The sequence below is a fragment of the Leucoraja erinacea genome, chromosome 31 (assembly GCF_028641065.1).
Source record: "Leucoraja erinacea ecotype New England chromosome 31, Leri_hhj_1, whole genome shotgun sequence".
NCBI classification, from domain to species: domain Eukaryota; kingdom Metazoa; phylum Chordata; class Chondrichthyes; order Rajiformes; family Rajidae; genus Leucoraja; species Leucoraja erinaceus.
Window position 1 is genome coordinate 8,927,517 of NC_073407.1, and position 17,808 is coordinate 8,945,324.

Genomic DNA, 17,808 nt, shown 5'->3' on the forward strand with positions numbered 1-17,808 from the left:
CTCAATCTGATGAAGGGTCTCAGTCTGAAATGTCACCTATTCCTTTTCTCCACAGATGCTGCCTGACCCACTGAGTTACTACAGCATTTTTTGTATATCTTCGATGTAAACCAACATCTGCAGTTCTCTTAAACCTTAAAATATATTTGGACAGGTACATGGACAGGAAAGGTGTGGAGAGATATGGCCAACTGCGGACAGTTGGGACATGTAGATGATGCGGCTGGGTTGGCATGGGCAAGTGGGACCAAAGGGCCTGTTTCCGAACTCTATGGCTATATGGTAACACTTGAAGATTCCTTCCACTGGATAATAGCCATTGGTTTCAAAGGCTGAGTTGTGTGACCTTTTGAAAGCTGCTCTGTACATGAAACAAAAATATATTTAAAATTGAAATAGAGAATGACATGTGACTTGGGATACAAATGCTTGAAAGTGCTTGAAGGATGCTCAAAACATTACAGTGCATTAAAAATCAAAGCTTTAAAAATCATAATAGTCATAAAAATCAAGGCCATAACATGAATACTTTTTATTGGCTATTTATTTAGTGTCCTAAAGTAGGATGATGTACAGATACAATGAAAACTTGCTTGCAGCGGCATCACACGCACATACATTCAAACCACACACCAGTAGCACAAACAATTATTAAAGAAAGTGAAACGAAAAGTCTGTAAAAAACACGATAATAATGTAAACACACAATCAGAATGCAATTTCTTGGAAGTGCAAGTGGTGGTCCATTGTGTTCCGAGGTAGAATTAGGTTTGTTTGGGTCGCTTCAAGATCATCGTAGGAAAGTAGATCCTGAACCTGGTTGAGTGGGACATCAGGCTTCTGTACCTCCTGCCTGAAGGTGGCAGTGTATGACCCTCATGTGGGGCGGGCGGTGGATGGGATCTTCGTTGATAGATGCTGTCTTCTTGAGGCAGCGCCTCATGTAGATGCTTTTGATGGTGGAGAAGCAGGCCTATGCCTGTGAGTTCATCACTTTCTGCAGATGTTTTTGACGGTGGGGAGGGCAGTGCCCTTGGGCCCCATATCTGAGGAATGGGTGCTGGCGTTGGAGAGGGTCCAGAGGAGGTTTATGAGAACGATCCTAGGTATACTTCGATTAACATATGATGAGTGTTTGACGGCACTGGGGCTCATTGAAATTTACTGAATAGTGAAAAGCCTGGATACAGTGGATGTGGAGAGGATGTTTCCACTAGTGGGAGAGTCTAAGACCAGAGGCCATAGACTCAGAATGAAAGGAGGTACCTTTAGAAAGGAAATGAGGGGGAATTACTTTTGTCCATAGAGTTCGGAAACAGGCCCTTCGGTTCCACTTGCCCATGCCAACCCAGCCTCATCATCTACATGTCCCTGTGGAGGCCATGTCAATGGATATTTTAAGGCGGAGATTGATAGCATCTTAATTAGTACAGATGTCAGGGGTTATGAGGTGAAGGCAGGCGAATGGGGTTGAGAGAGAAAGTTAGACCAACCATGATTGAATGGTGAAGTAGACTTGATGGGCTGAATGGCCTAATTCTGCTCCTATAAATTATGACTCACCTGATCCATGTGATTTTGTGATTGCCATAAATTTTTAAACGGCACCAGTCATTTCTATTATTTAAAAAATGCGTTTGTCAGTAGTTTTGATGAAAATTCGAAGTTACTTGCTCGATTGCACTCGTGGTGAGCTGGCAAATGATTTTCTGGATATTGTTGTCCAATTAAAATAATTCCAAATGTCAATGAACCTTTCATTATATTGGGCAGTAATACAAAATCTACCAGAGCTTCAAACACTACAGCACTCGGAAGGACATATTGCTAATTTGGCAAATGTGCTGTTTCACTTGTTAAAGATGCTAGTAATTCCTTGAATGTATTTTATAGAGACATTGTATTCTTTTTTTCCCCTTGGTCCTATTGATTGTTTGATTTTAAATTGGATAATGTATGATAACATGCCAGAACAAGTTATTTTAATAAGATAGACACAAAAAGCTGGAGTAACTCAGCGGGCTGGAGAGAAGGAATGGGCCACGTTTCAGGTCAAGACCCTACTTCTAGTTATAATGAACTATTGGGTTTAAAATCGTAAAAAGCCAATAATGATGGCCAAATAATAAATATATATAAAAATATAGATCAAAAATGTTGATGGAAGATTTATGATTGAAGATACAGATTCTACACTTAATGAATAAATAAAAATAACCCAATGTCTTTGATTTAAAATTGTTTAGTGATGAAAGATGGCAGATGGAGTTTAATGCTGATAAATGTGAGGTGCTACACCTTGGCAGGACAAATCAAAATAGGACGTACATGGTAAATGGTAGGGAATTGAAGAATACAGTTGAACAGAGGGATCTGGGAATAACCGTGCATAGTTCCTTGAAGGTGGAATCTCATATAGATAGGGTGGTAAAGAAAGCTTTTGGTATGCTAGCCTTTATAAATCAGAGCATTGAGTATAGAAGCTGGGATGTAATGTTAAAATTGTACAAGGCATTGGTGAGACCAAATCTGGAGAGTATGGTGTACAATTTTGGTCGCCCAATTATAGGAAGGATGTCAACAAAATAGAGAGAGTACAGAGGAGATTTACTAGAATGTTGCCTGGGTTTCAACAACTAAGTTACAGAGAAAGGTTGAGTAAGTTAGGTCTTTATTCTCTGGAGCGCAGAAGGTTAAGGGGGGTCTTGATAGAGGTCTTTAAAATGATGAGAGGGATAGACAGAGTTGATGTGGATCAGCTTTTCCCTTTGAGAATAGGGAAGATTCAAACAAGAGGACATGACTTCAGAATTAAGGGACAGAAGTTTAGGGGTAACATGAGGGGGAACTTCTTTACTCAGAGAGTGGCAGCGGTGTGGAATGAGCTTCCAGTGGAAGTGGTGGAGGCAGGTTCGTTGGTATCATTTAAAAATAAATTGGATAGGCATATGGATGAGAAGGCAATGGAGGGTTATGGTATGAGTGCAGGCAGGTGGGACTAAGGGAAAAAAGTTGTTCGGCACGGACTTGTAGGGCCGAGATGGCCTGTTTCTGTGCTGTAATTGTTATATGGTTATATGATGTAGTAGAACATAGTACAATACAGCAAAGGGACTGGCCATTCGGCCCAGCAGGTTTGTACTGAGGGGCCTTTTCCAGTGCTGTACATATTGATTGCCTTTTCCCATTCAGAAACTCTTCCCTGCCAATGACTTCATTGCTCGAGAGTCAAGAGTGTTTTATTGTCACATGTCCCAGAGAGAACAATGAAATTCATACTTGCAGCAGCGCAACAGAATATGTAAACATAGTACACTGTAAACAATATAATAAATGAGAGAGGGAAAAAAAATCAGTGTGTGTATACACTGTAGGTGACGTTTTGGGTTGGGGTACTTCAAATGCGACTAGCTTAGATTGGGCACTGTGGTCGACGTGGGCTGAAGGGCCTGTGTCCCTGCTTAATACTCTGTGACTCTGTCTTTGCAAAACAAAGAAACTGAGTTTGCTGAAAACAGGAACAAAAGAAGATGCTGGTCATGCTCAGCAGATTGGCAGCATCTGTGGGGAAAAACAATTAACATTTCAGACCAAGGATCTTTCAACAGAACGGTACCGGCATGTTTTAAGATGTAGAGAAGGGGCAAGGCTGGAAAAAATGAAGGGAACCTGTACGAGTGGAACCAGATGAAAATGAATGATAGCTGAGAGGGTAGTGAAAGGGTTAATTGTACCCCTTTCCCTTGTCTGCAATTTAAAACAATCTTGTTTTATATTCCATTGAAAGACCTTTGACCTGAAAAATTAACTCTGCACAGATGCTGCCTGACAACCTGAATATTTCAATGATACTTTCCACTGTTTATAGATTTTACTTTTTTATATTTACTTATGTGGCATAAAAATATTCTGTAATCACATCAGGATATTTTGTAGTATTACACATGCTATATAAATGAAAGTAGTATCCAATAAAGAATACATTATTATAATTAGTAGTAACATTCAAATACATTTTATGGATGTTGAATCGGAATGCATGGGACATTTTTCAATTTAAATTGTTCATTTCAGATATTTGTGGTTTAGTTTAGAGATAGAGCATGGAAGCAGGTCACTCAGCCCACTGAGTCCATACCAACCATCGACTGCCCACTCACACTATTTTATTCCATTTTCTCATCCACTCCCTACACATACATTGCAATTTACAGAGGCCAAATAACCTACAACCTGTTCAAGAAGGAACTGCAGATGCTGGAAGATCGAAGGTACACAAAATTGCTGGAGAAAACTCAGCGGGTGCAGCAGCATCTATGGAGCGAAGGAAATAGGCGACGTTTCGGGCCGAAACCTACAACCTGCTCAGCTTTGCCATATGTGAGGGAAACCGAAGCACCCGGAGGAACCCAGTACGGTCGCAGGGAAAACATGAAAACTCCACACTGACAGCCCCCTGAGGTCTGGATTGAACCCGGGTCTCTGGTGCTGTGAGACAACAGCTCTACCGATGTAAAAAAATTTTCATTTTAAAACACTCCTGTGTTTTACTGCAGTGGCATATCGGAAATGGGAAATACTTCCGGTAGCTCAATATTACACATTTTAGTTTCAGCATGTGTGACCTGAAGTACCTATTCATACGGTTATCTTGTGGCCTCAAGGTCACATGTAAGATTATGCATAATGATGGGAGGTTTTCAATTCAGACACTGTAAATGACAGTGATTGAATAGTCAGCGCCTTGTGTGTTTTGAAGCTTGCAGGAAACACTGTCAACATTTGCAGATGTCTGCAGAGTGTACCAAATCTCTTTAGTTTCATGCTCCATCACACAAGCTTCTAGCGGCTTTCTCTTGGGAGGATGCTCTGGGCAAATTTTGTTTTTAGCAACAGAAGTTTTGTTGTATTGTCTTCATAATATTCTTGAATGAAATAGAGCAGGCCATTTATAATCTAGGGGGAGCCAGTGGATCTAATCTATTTGGATTTCCAAAAAGATATTCAATTTGCATTTATTGGATAAAATGAGATATTGTGGCATTTCTGATCAATTTATTGATTTGGATTAAGGATTGTTGAGGATCAGTTACTTATCAATTGGTCTGTTTTAACAACACTGTGGGAATAAGGCCATCAGCCATCCCAAAGGTGAGCGGATCTGTAGGTTAATTGGCCTCTTTAAATTGCTCCTAATGTGTAGGGAAATTGGGATAACATTGAACTAGCATGAACAGGCTGGTTCCTATGTTCCCATTTTTCCATGCAGTATCTCTAAACTCAACAAAATAAATTGTCAAACTTTGGTTATAAGCTGCAACTAATGTGTTATGGCCAGGGTCACGTTCAAGATGTGACTACTTGTCTGTACCGGTGACATTATGAGGGAACCCTGCGATGTGTTCACATTTGCTAACAATGCAAGAACAAGTTGTGAGGAGGAAGCAAAGAGTCTACAAAGGTGAATAGACGTGGTAAATGAGTCGATAAGAATGTGGCAAATGCAATATAAAGCAAAATATTAACTTTGATTGAGCAAAAAAAAAGAACGGGAGCATTCGGCAAATAAGTGAGAGGAATGCTGGTGTTCAGAAGGAACTGGGCAATCTTGCACAAATTGCAGAAAGATAACATTCAATTCCAGCAAGCAGTCAAGAAAGTCAGCCTTCATTACAAAGGGATTGAACTATACTTGTTGAGAACTCACTGCAATTATGTAAGTCATTGCTGAGACCAAGCTGTGCTGTCTATTGTTTTGGTCTCTTCACCTGAAGGAGGATTTACTTGCCTCAGAAGAGTTCATTGAAGGTTCACTGGGCAGATAAAAAGGATTGCCCTGTGAAGAGAGGTTGATTGAACTGAACCTATGTTCCCTGAAGTTTCGAAGGATCAGAAGTGATCTTATTTAAACATAAAACTTTCTGCGAGGGCTGGATAGAATAGCTGTGTTCTTTAGCTTGGAAGTCTGAAACTGGTTGTTTGAGAGACTTTTAGATGGGAACATGTTTATGCAGGGAATGGAGGGCTATGGATTATGTGCATGCAGAGGAGATTAGCATAATGTGGCAATCAACCCCCCTCACCTGCATCCACCTATAGCTTAGATGGACACAAAAAGCATCCTCCTCTCCACCTATAGCTTGCCTGGCTCTGTCATGCTCCCCACCTCTCTTCCAGCTTTACCCCCCACCCCTTACTCTAATCAGTCTGCAGAACGATACCAACCCAAAACATCACCTATTCGTGTCCTCCAAAGATGCTGCCTGACCTGCTGAGTTGCTCCAGCACCTTGTGTTTATCTTTTTCTGTAAACTAACATCTGCAGTCCCTTGTGTCTTCTTAGTTTAAATTGGAATCATGTTTGGGATAGCTAGTACAGACATTGTGGGCTGAAAGACCTGTTCCTGTGTTGTTCTGCTCTTTGTTCTATGGTCCTCGTCTGCCATCTGGGACTGAATGAAGCAATATCTTAAAGGATTGTGAATCTCTGGCACACACTGCCTCAGATGCTCAGTCATTGAGTACATTTGAGGATGAGGTGGAAAGATTGAACACAAATTGAATTGCGGAATATGGAGAAAGTGAGGGAAGCTGAGCGAGATGAGCCATGTTGTCAGTGAATAGCAGAGCAAGCCTGAAGGGGCAGATGACCTACTCTGATATCTTCTGTCCTCGCACTGTAGAAATGATTGCAAGGAAAATTTACACATGAAAGCTAAACTTGCATAAAGGTCAGCATGCGATGAACCACAAATGGTAGGTATTTGCTCCTCTCCGTCTCTTGCTGTGACTTTACAATTTTTTAATACTCATGGTGACAGCACCCTTTCCTGTGGCTTTCAGATGGGACAGTGCATTGGTTTTGATTGAAAGATAAGGTCCCTTCAGCCCACTGAGTCCACGCCAACTGTTGATCACCAATTCACACAAGTTCCAGGTTATCCCACTTTCACATCCACTCCCTACCCACAGAGGCAACCTCCAGAGACCAATTAACCCACAAACCCGCACGTCTTTGTGATGCGGGACGAAACTGGAGCACCCGGGGGAAACCTACTCCGTCGCAGAGCTAAAATGCAAACTCCGCACAGACAGCACCCGAGGTGGGGATTGAACCCAGATCTCTAGTGCTGTGAGGCAGCAGCTCTACCAGTTGCTTCACTGTGCCCACCTACTTTTTCTGCATTGCTTTCCAAAATCAAAAATCCATGCTCCAGCAGACATTCAGATTTGTGAAATAAATATATACCCGAGTTTAGTTTAGAGATAAAGCTCGGAAACAGGCCCTTCTGCCCACCGTGTCCGCGCTGACCAGTGATCCCCGCACACTAACACAGTCCTACTACACACTAGGGACAATTTTACACATGCACCAAGCCAATTAACCTACATACCTGTACGTCTTTGGAGTGTGGGAGGAAACTGAAGATCTCGTAGAAAGCCCACGCAGGGTCACGGGTAGAACATACAAACTCCGTATAGACAGCACCCGTAGTCGGGATCGAACCCGGGTCCCCGGCGCTGTAAGGCAGCAACTCTACCGCTGCGTCACAGTGCCGAGTATTGAAAATAGTATTTCAGCTCCAAATCCTTGAGCTAATCCCACTTCTGTGTCATATGCAAATATTCACGGTATTAGAGTGGAGAGAAGCATCATACAGCATTAAGCAGAGATTAAAATATTACCAAAGTTCAGTAAAATCTTAACCATAGTGTCATCTGCGAATTATAAATTAAATTTTCTTAGTATTTTCTCTTTACTTCCCATCAAAGTAGGATGTTCATTAAAAATGTGAGTGATATATTTGAAGAGTAAACTAATCTTAATTTTAAAATACATAATAAATCACACTTAACTGTTCATTGAACTTTTCAAATTATTGTAAATATTGTCATTGTATTTTTGGGGGGGCACCCTCTGTATTCCATAAAATACATTCCTGATTTTGTGTTGGAATAACAGTAAGAGAAGCAGATGGCCAAATTCTGCACTCGAGCCTCCTCTGCCATTCAATAATATCATAGCGGATAGGATCTTTGGTAACGCTCCCCTGCATGATCCCCTATCATTCTTGATTCCCCTGTGGACTAAAATAAACAATCTCAGCCTTGAATAATTCAGCCTTCACAGCTCCCTGGCATATTGAATTGCAAAGATTCACAATTCTCGGAGAGTAGAAATTCCTTCCCATTTCGAATCTTTGACGGCCAAACCCATTCATTACAGCTTGTCAATCCAAGAATGGTACATTTGGCCCTCCACTTTTTTGCCCGTTAACCGATTCACGACCCGCCCATGAACCTTTATCTTGTGGTTATGCACCATCCTATCTATACCCAATTCAAATGCATAACGGCCCCTAATTCCCAGTAGATATAATATATTAGAAGTGCTGGAGTAACGCAGCAGATTAGGCTGCATATTTGGACGACATGGGTGGATCTGGACCTTTCTTCATACTCGAAACGACGCAATACGTCTATCGCCTATCCACGTCCTCCAGAGATGCTGCTTGATCCGCTGAGTTACACCAGCACTTTGTGTTCTATGCTAGATTCCACCACCTGCGATTTCTTGGGCCTCCAGATGGAGTGTATTTGTTGCCCAATTTAGAAATGAGATAGAGAAACCTGTATTTTAAAAGCATTTTGAGGTCTAACGTGTTTCACAGCCAATGAAGCAATTTTGAAATATAGTAATTGTTGTAATAGATTCATAGTCATACAGCATGAAATCAGGCCTTTGGCCCAATGTGTTCACCCCAATCAAGTTGCTTAAGCAAGCTGGTTCCACTCGCCTATACCTGGCCTATATTCATCCAACACTTTCCTATCCATGTACAAGTCTAATAGTCTTTTACGTGTCATAATTTGGGCTCGCTTTGATGATTTGAGCTCATTCCATGTACCCACCATCGCCTGTGTTAAAATGTTGCCTCTAAAACCCTTTAAAATCTCAGCTTAAATCTATGCCCCCTAGTTTTAGAGTACCACCTTATCCCTGCCTCACGTGATCTGACCAACATCTATAAGCTTATCCCTCAGCCTCCTATGCTCCGGGCGGAAAAAAGACCCAACCTATTCCAGCCTCTCCTTATAACTTAAACCCTCCAGACTTGGCAACATCCTTGTAAATCATTTTTGTACCCGTTCCAGTTTCATGACATTCTTCTGATAGGGTGATCGGAACTGAACATGGTATTCCAAATGTGGGTTGCAATAAAATCTTATACAGCTGTAACATGAGAAAATGACTGCTGTACTCAGTGCCCTGAAGGCAAGCGTACCAAATGCCTTCTTCACCACCCTGTTCACTTATGTCTCCACTTTCATGAAAGTATATAGCTGTACTCCTAGGTCTCTCTGTTCGACGACCCTCCCCAGGGTCCTACCATTTAAATGTTGCTCTGGTTTATCTTACTAAAATGCAACACCTCACTTTAATCTAAATTAAACTTCATCTGCCGATCCTTGGGACTCCCCAAGAGGCCGTGCCTGAAAGCTTGGCGGACAACGGTATCGGGAGGGAGCTGCTGGAGTCACTGAACGCGAGGAGTGAGCCAGTATGAGGGTGAACCAGGATATTGCCTACTGCGCCTTCAAGGTCGACTGCTGCACCCCCAGGCCACAAAGATGGCCATGTGAGGGGAGGGACATCAGTTCGTGGACTGGGCCTGTCGAGGGCGATGCAGGAAGGCCTTACTGGAGCCCGGGGCTTACCTGGATTGAGAACTGCTCCCGTAAACTGAGCGCATGGGCGGACTGGACTTTGCCAATGGAAATGGCACCAAAACATGGCGGCGCCTGCATGTGTGTAAATATGCAAAAATAATTTCACTGTGCAGTTGCATATGTGAGAAATAAAACACTATTGAACCATTGGCCCAGTTGATCAAGATACTGATGTAATCCGAGGTAACCTTCTTCACTTTCCACTAATACCAGCAATTTTAACTGGGGCATTTATAACAGGTAACATAGGAACATGGCAGCCAATTTGCTCATGCAGGCTCCCACAAACACCACCGTGACAATGAGCAGATCACCTGTCAATTCAGTGACGTTGGCTGAAGAAGAAATATTGGCCAGTACGCAGTGGATTACCCTCCTGGCTGATTGATAGAATGCCATGAAACCATTTTACTTTCACCTGAGAGAACAGTTGGGTTTCAGTTTAAAAAGAAGCAGAGTTTAAAAAGGGACAATTATTTGGAATATTGGCCAAGTTATCCCCTTGCGGTTATAATGCTTTATCAATAGGAATCAATCTGTATTTTGTAACAATAGATACCTGTTTATCTCATGCATTAAACTTAACATTACATCCTGAAAAAAAAATTCCGAACACTTTATTTACTTGGCTTTATTTAAAAAACAATTAGTGCACAGATGCACAGTGACAGATGATGAGCACTGGTATTGATTGAAAGATACAGCATGAAAACAGGCCCTTCAGCCCGAATCCATGCCGACCATAGGTCACCCGTTCACCCTAGTTCTATGTTATCCCATTTTCTTATCCACTCCCTACACACTAGGAGCTACTTATAGGGGCTAATTAACCCTCAAATCTGCAGGTCTTTGGGATATTGAAGGAAACCACTGCACCCAGAGGAGAGCCACGTGGTCACAGGGAGAGCGTGCAAACTCTGCACAGACAGCATCCGTGGTGAACCTCGAACCCAGTGGCACAGTGCACCCACTAGCTGTGCCACTGTGCTGCCCCAATGCCACAGTGCTGCACAATGTAATGTGAGCGGAGCAGGGCTTCTTGCTCCTTCAATATCTGGCCAAGCTACACACGATACGATACGATACGATACGATACGATAGAACATTATTCATCCCAGGAGGGAAATTGTTCTGCCAACAGTCACAACACATGAGGTACACGAAAACTTGAAATTAAAAGTAAATTAAAAAGTGGAAAAAAAGATAAAGACAAGCGACTGTCGGCCGGCTGCTGTGTGTACAGCGTCTTAACTGGAATGAATGAACGAACAAACAAACAAATGCAGGGTTATCCCCTGGGCAGAGGATTCTAAAATGAGAGTGCTCCCCACACCGGGTCTCCCCATCCTTCACAGCGGTCCCCCCATGTCGGGTCCGCATTGTCTTCCCCTTCCCCCCCCCCACGCTCATCGACCGCTGATCATAGGTCGATCGCGAGGCCCCCCACCACCGAGGCTCCCATTGCCGCCGAGGCTCCTGCTGCCGAGGCTCCCATCGCCGACCCCTCTGCAGTTTAATAACAGAGGGTTTCTAAAATTGTTTCTATGGCAGCCTGTGTGGAATTCCATTCCAAAGCTATTGGTGCTGTTCTGTAGTTGATCTCAAGAATGATTAAATATAAATCAAACTTTGTTTGGTGAGTTATGTTAAGTCAATACTGGTTTGTGTGTCTTCAGCCAGTTAAAAAAGTGTCATTGTCGTATTTTGATACTTTGACAATAAAACTCTCTTGACTCGTGAATCTGCCTGTGCAATTTGAAATAGTGAGTCTTTGACTGTGGTCATGTGACATGCAGGTTTTGAATAGCACTGGTTAACATATTAAAGAGGATCATACATCTACGTAATGAGGTAAATTGGGAAGAAAGGTTGCTTATAAGCAGAGTTTCTTACAAAGAGATGGTTCCACGTGCAGTGAGAATGTTGTGGATTCTGTGAAACAAAGTGATTTGCTTATCACAAATTTGTACAGGTCTCTTTGTTGGTTTGTAAAAGCACCTTTTTGCTGCGATACGGAGATGTCTGATCATTATCCCATGTTCACGGCCCCAACTGTTCACTGATCCAAGCTACATTGACTGATGCTGAAGATTTAGTGCTGGATATTGAGGATGGACCTTAATTATCTGACAGAAGCAAGATCAAGTACTGCGTTTTAATCAGTGTAAGGCCATCACTTTCAACTTAACACATGTTGAATCATTCACTGAGCTGTTCCGGATATAGTTTAGAAAGGAAGATTTTAACATTTAGTTTAGAAATACCGGTGTTACATGCTTTCTTTCTGTGTCGATTTTATAATTTATTGATGGTTTAAAATTTGAAAGTCATTTTCTGTTCGGAATGTTAGTTTAAGAATATTTGAATTGATGAGTATTTGTTCTTGTTTCTCCTAGTTAACAGCCTGTATCCATGGGTCTGCAGCAATGCTATACCCTATGTATTGGCAGCATGTTTACATCCCTGTCCTCCCTCCACATCTATTGGACTACTGCTGGTAAGAAGTTAACTCAAGCTTATATTTAAATGTCAAAATATTTCTGGCCTCAGATTTATACTACCTGCATAATTGGTCAGAAGAAATGAAGATCGAGTGTTCCAATCTTGAAGAAATGGCCTCTGTTCCAATCTTCTGCGATTGCTATCCCCTTGGCATTTGAACTTTGAGTTTCTGTGTACGGGAACCGAATGGCCACGGTATCAACCACTCATCCCACGCGCACTGCCTCCACCGACTGGATGATGGGGAGAGGGTTGTAACCGTTAGGGACCCCATTCCCATCACGGCACTGGTAGAGTTGCTGCCTCTCAGCGCCAGAGACCCGGGTTCAGTCCTGACCTCCGGTAATATCTCTGTGAAGTCTGCCTGTTCTCCCCGTGACCTTGTGTGTTTCCTCCAGCTGCTCCTGTTTCCTTCCACATCCCAAAGACTTGCAGGTTGGTAGGTTAATTGGCCTCTGTAAATTGCCCCTTGTGCGTCGTTGCGTGGTACAATCTGGGGCCCATTGATGACAATGTAGAGTGAATAACATTGGATTAGATTAGTGTAGGATTAGTTTCAATGATTGATGATTAGTGGTGACTCAATGGGCCAAAAGGCCTATTCCCATTCGGTATCTCTCTAATAACCCATTGCTGTTTTTACAGCAAATGAAATATGTAGGAAGGAACTGCAGATGCTGGTTTAAAACGGTGATAGACACAAAAAGCTGGAGTAACTGAGCGGGACAGGCAGCGTCTCTGGAGAGAAGGAATGGGTGACATTTCGGGTCGAGAACCTTCTTACCAATGGTCCCCAAGCGTAAATGTCACCTATTAAGCATACTCCCCCACGTTTGTCTTACCTCCCCTGTTGTACCCTGGTCGCTGGCTTCCTCCTTAACGACCAAATTGGCATGAATCTCTGATACATTTCTCCTTTGCGAATGGTTGACTACCCTCTGTACCAAGCCCTGAGATGTTGGGCCTGTCCTTTACGATTCACTGGTTGCTTCTCCTTGATTACACACCAGTTCCTCCTGTTATTTGCCGAATACATCTACTGGAAGCATTTCTTCTGATTTTATCTGACTCCATATTTTTTTTACAGTGATCAAACATAAACCGATTTTAAAAAATTCTTCCTCATTTCAATGTTTTTTATTCATTGTTGAAGTAACACAGCGGGTCCAGCAGCATCACTGGAGGATATGGGTACGTGACATTTCGGGTTGGGACCTTTCTTCAGATCAATGTTATTACTATCCATCTGAAGCAGAACCATCCACGTCGCGGGACCGGAAACTGAAAGTATCCTGAGCTAATTCTGCTACCACCATCATCCATTGCGACAAGTGATGGCTCCCACTGATGGTCGCCGGAAACTTGCGTCCTTTTCAGGACGGACGATGACATCGAGGTCATCATTTGCAACAAGATGGACTTGAAAGAAGAAGAAGAAGTCGGAAGAGGAATCACAACCCAAAACGTCGCCAATCTATGTCCTTGACATGCTGCCTGACCCACTGAATTACTCCAGTACTTTGTGTTTTTTTTTTGTAAACCAGCATTTGCAGTTTGCATTCATCTCTCTTTTTATGGGATGTGGCAAGACCAGCATATATTATCAGTACCTAATTAACTAGAATGAAACTGCTGCAGGCTGCCTGGAAAAGGTATTCTCCTGTGCTGTTGGACAGGAGTTACCGCATTTAGATCCAGGGATGCTCAAGGAATGTCTAAGACAGGGATGGTGTATGATTTTGATGGGAGGATACAAGCAAATGGGGTTTCCCACTCAACCACCTGTAGTGCCAAGTAATTTCTTTATCACAAGTTTGTGGTTGTCTCTTTGTTGATTTGTAAAAATATCTTTCACAGTGATGTTGGGATACTTGATCATTATTGATCATGGGGAGAAGGTAAGAGATGGGTTTGAGAGGGAAAAATACATCAGCCATGATCGAATTGCCTAATTTTGTTCCAATGTCATACTTTTTAGTTTTAGTTGAGTTTATTGTCACATGTACCGAGGTCCAGTGAAAAGTGTTATGTAGTGTGCTATTCAATCAGTGGGAAGACTAAACCTGATTACAATCGAGCCATCCACAGTGTACAGATACAGGATAAAGGGAATAATGTTTAGTGCAAGATAAAGTCCAGTGAAGTTTGATTAAAGGACCGCTCTCTAATTGTTGATAGGATGGTTTAGTTGCCTTATGACAACTGGGAAGAAACTGTCCCTGAATCTGGAAGTATGCGTTTTCACACTTCTGTGCCTCTTTCCTGATGGGAGAGGAGAGAAGAGGGAATGTCCGGGGTGAGACTTGTCCTTGATTATGCTGCTGGCCTTGCTGAGGCAGCATGAAGTGTAAATGGAGTCTTATTATCCCATGATGAAATTGCATGGCAACTTTCATGTCTGTCTATTCTATATCCATGGGCAACTGGCACCAGTATAGATGGGCATGATGGCCAGCATGGATGTGGTGGGCTGCTGGCTGTTCAACAGTATGACTTGGATGGGGGGGGGGACGCAAGGGGAAGTTGTGCTGAGAAAAAGCTGAGTTCATGTGAAAATAATGCAATGATTTCAGATGATGTTTCTGAGGTGCTGGATATATATTGAAAGTAGGGTTGGTAGGGAGCAAAATTAGATCTTTGGGGGAAACAAATATAACTTTACGGTAGGAGGCAGTGTTCAAATGTGAAAATAAGTGAGGGCCCATTCTAATGGAGATGGCAAATGTAGCAATGGATCACCTAATGAATGTACAGGTGCAGGGATGGACATAAGACATGAGAACGGAAGTGCAGGCAATTGGAAAGAAAGCATCTGGGGCCATTTTGAATAGGATGAAGAAAAAGGATAATTTTAAACACAGTTTTGGAAGGTGGCTTTGGCTGAACCAATGAACAGAGTAGTTCAGAGAATGTTACTGAATCCATGTGTGAAGTATATTCGGAGGAAATATGATCACGGTTAATGTAGGCTTTGAAGTGTTTGAGCTATTAATTCCTAATCACCATTGTGTAGGAAGGAAGATCTGAAGAAGGGTCTCAACCCAAAACATCACCTATTCCTTCTCTCCAGAGAAGCTATATGACCCGCTGAGTTACTCCAGATTTTTGTGTCTACCTGCTGATCACCATTGGTTGGGAAAAGGAAATTGTGGGATGGGAAATGGACTGTACGAAGGAAAGGGAGGATTAAATGGTAGATGCCATTTTCTAGCTCTGGGCTTTCATCGGTGCATTGGAATAAAGTTCAGGGATGGAATATAAGTAGGATTAAAATAAAGACGATCGAAAGCCCAGAATCAGATAAAGAATTGGAAACTGAGGTCGTTTTCTGCATCTCTTTAGAATATGAATGCATGGGAACAGATGGGGCCTCAATCCAGTTGAATCTGAAAGCCTGTATTTCTGGCAGGGCCGCACTCGCTCAGTGCAGCCTTGAAGTGTTAGTGTTTGTCTTGGTTTTGTGCTCGGGGTCTCTAAAATGGGTCTTGATCCTGCAACCTTCCGACTCAAGCAAGGGTGCTAACCAGTGAGCCGTGGCTTGCACTATAATAACATGGTATATAGCCTTGTGTTTACTCTGGCAACATCCAAAAAGTAATTAAATCAGTTGCCAGCAGGGATAACAAGAGTTTTAAGTGAAGTGAATGATAGGGGCTTGAAACATTTAAATGGAAGGAGACTGTTCCCTGTGGATGATTTAAATGTTAAATAGCCAGCCGTCTCAGGATTATAGGGAATGTAATCTGAAAACCATTATCTCCTGTTGAAATGAGCCTTCAATTTACTCACTGCACAGGAAGGGCAGGTTCTATTCATTTTCACTGCCAGCAGGTGCCCTTTCTTTGCATAATAGGCTTCATATGTGTAATTAACACATAAGGTTTGTGGCTGCCAGTTTTCTTTCAGGTGCGTGGTGGTAGGGACACTGGTACAAATGGCGCGAGCTTTCGCTTTGGGACCATAGATTATGCATTCATGACTTTCTGACAAAGGGATTCTAAGGAGAAGCCCATTTAATGTGCTGCTGAGATCCCAGGTGGGGAATGACAAAGCAAAATGTCCCCCCCGCCCCACCCCAACCCTCACCTCCTCAAAAATAAATTATGTCGGTGGAGTTGATTTAAGTTTGTTTTTAAGGATATGACTAATGAATGACTTGTCAATGTTCTTGTTAGACTAGCTGGCCATAGGACTGGTAATTACCAAGAATGCACTTATTCCGGATTAACAAACACATTGACTGATTTATGAAGTCTGACGTGACCCCATTTGGAATTTATATGGCACAGACTATGTTTGTCTGAATAAATTAATTTAGCTGCAATTTTATCACCTATATATTTTCTAAAAATAAGCCACAGCTGCTTTACTGTTTTTGCATAAACAAAATTGCATTTTTGCAGTTTTTTTAAACTAACAGAGCAGATTTTACCCTTAAGCCCAAAGCCTTGTTACTGTTGTTAATTAGATTTATTTAATAAGGTAATCTGTTCAAATGTGAATTTATATTTTTACCACCCACCAGTGTATAGAATGAAAGCTCAAAGAGTGACCTTTAGAGAACTGACTTTCAGAAACATCCCAGGGAATACTCTCTTTGCGTGACATTGTGGCCTTAATTAAGATTCTACCTGTACAAATATTTGTGTAAAAAATGAAATGTGCTAATTTAAATGAGAGAATATTTTAGGTGCTTAATAACTGATTAAGCACAGTTTTCTTTTGATTTCAATCTGAAGAATGGTCCCGATCCAAAAAAGTAATCTGTCCATTTCCCTCCACAGATACTGCCTGACCTGCTGAGTTCCTCCAGCAGTTTTTAGTCTTGTTACATGTCATTAAGTGTCGAATTTGTGTAGATCCCAACTAATAACAAAACTTTGACCTGCATGAATATTTAATATGCGAGAAAGGTATTAAATTGTTTTGATCGTGTCATGTCCATTCAATGTTTCAAAGTTCAAGCCACATTCAGTGCAATCTAGGTACAAATTTGGTAATGCTGGAAAACTTCCAGATTTCACTAAGAAGGGGATGTGGGCGTGACATTGCTAGATGTGACAAACAGCATATCTCCAATTTCCCTTGGAGCTACATTTTATGTTTTCAGACTTCGATTTGTCATAATTATCGATCACTCAAAGTTGAGTCTGATTGTCCTCCTGGTGGGTCCTTTCTGTGGGTCATGAGATGGCTGTAGCAGATCCTGGTGCAGCAGACTTGGTGTGTTCCTCCTGATGGACCTCTTCGTAGGACATCTTTCAATGTGGTGAGACTGGTACACAAATAGCCACCACAAGGTCAATAACAGATATAGACCTGGGTCCAACGGCAATGACTCCACCACAGTTGGAAGCCTTTCCCTGCTGCAGCCTTCTTCCCCCCCATCTCAGCCACTGTGGTGCTCCAACCGCAGGCCAGCCCCATCCTCCTCCTGTTCCACTGTTGAGGACTTCTTCGTGGGCTGTTATTGATAGGAACCTCTCCCTCGACCTGCCCGCTGTGGGTGACCTTGCCAGGAGCATAGCTCCAGACGGCCTGGCTCTCAGGATCTCGCAGGCTTTTCCAATGCAC

The 17,808-nt window shown here is 42.3% G+C and overlaps 1 protein-coding gene across 1 annotated transcript in view; it reads left to right on the top strand.

The window, feature by feature from the left end:
* The window catches only part of LOC129711880 (DENN domain-containing protein 1A-like), a 472,977-nt gene that overhangs the window by 253,504 nt on the left and 201,665 nt on the right, over positions 1-17,808 (top strand). The window contains 1 exon segment of the mRNA XM_055659869.1: positions 12,129-12,229. Coding sequence (XP_055515844.1) covers positions 12,129-12,229 — 101 coding nt within the window.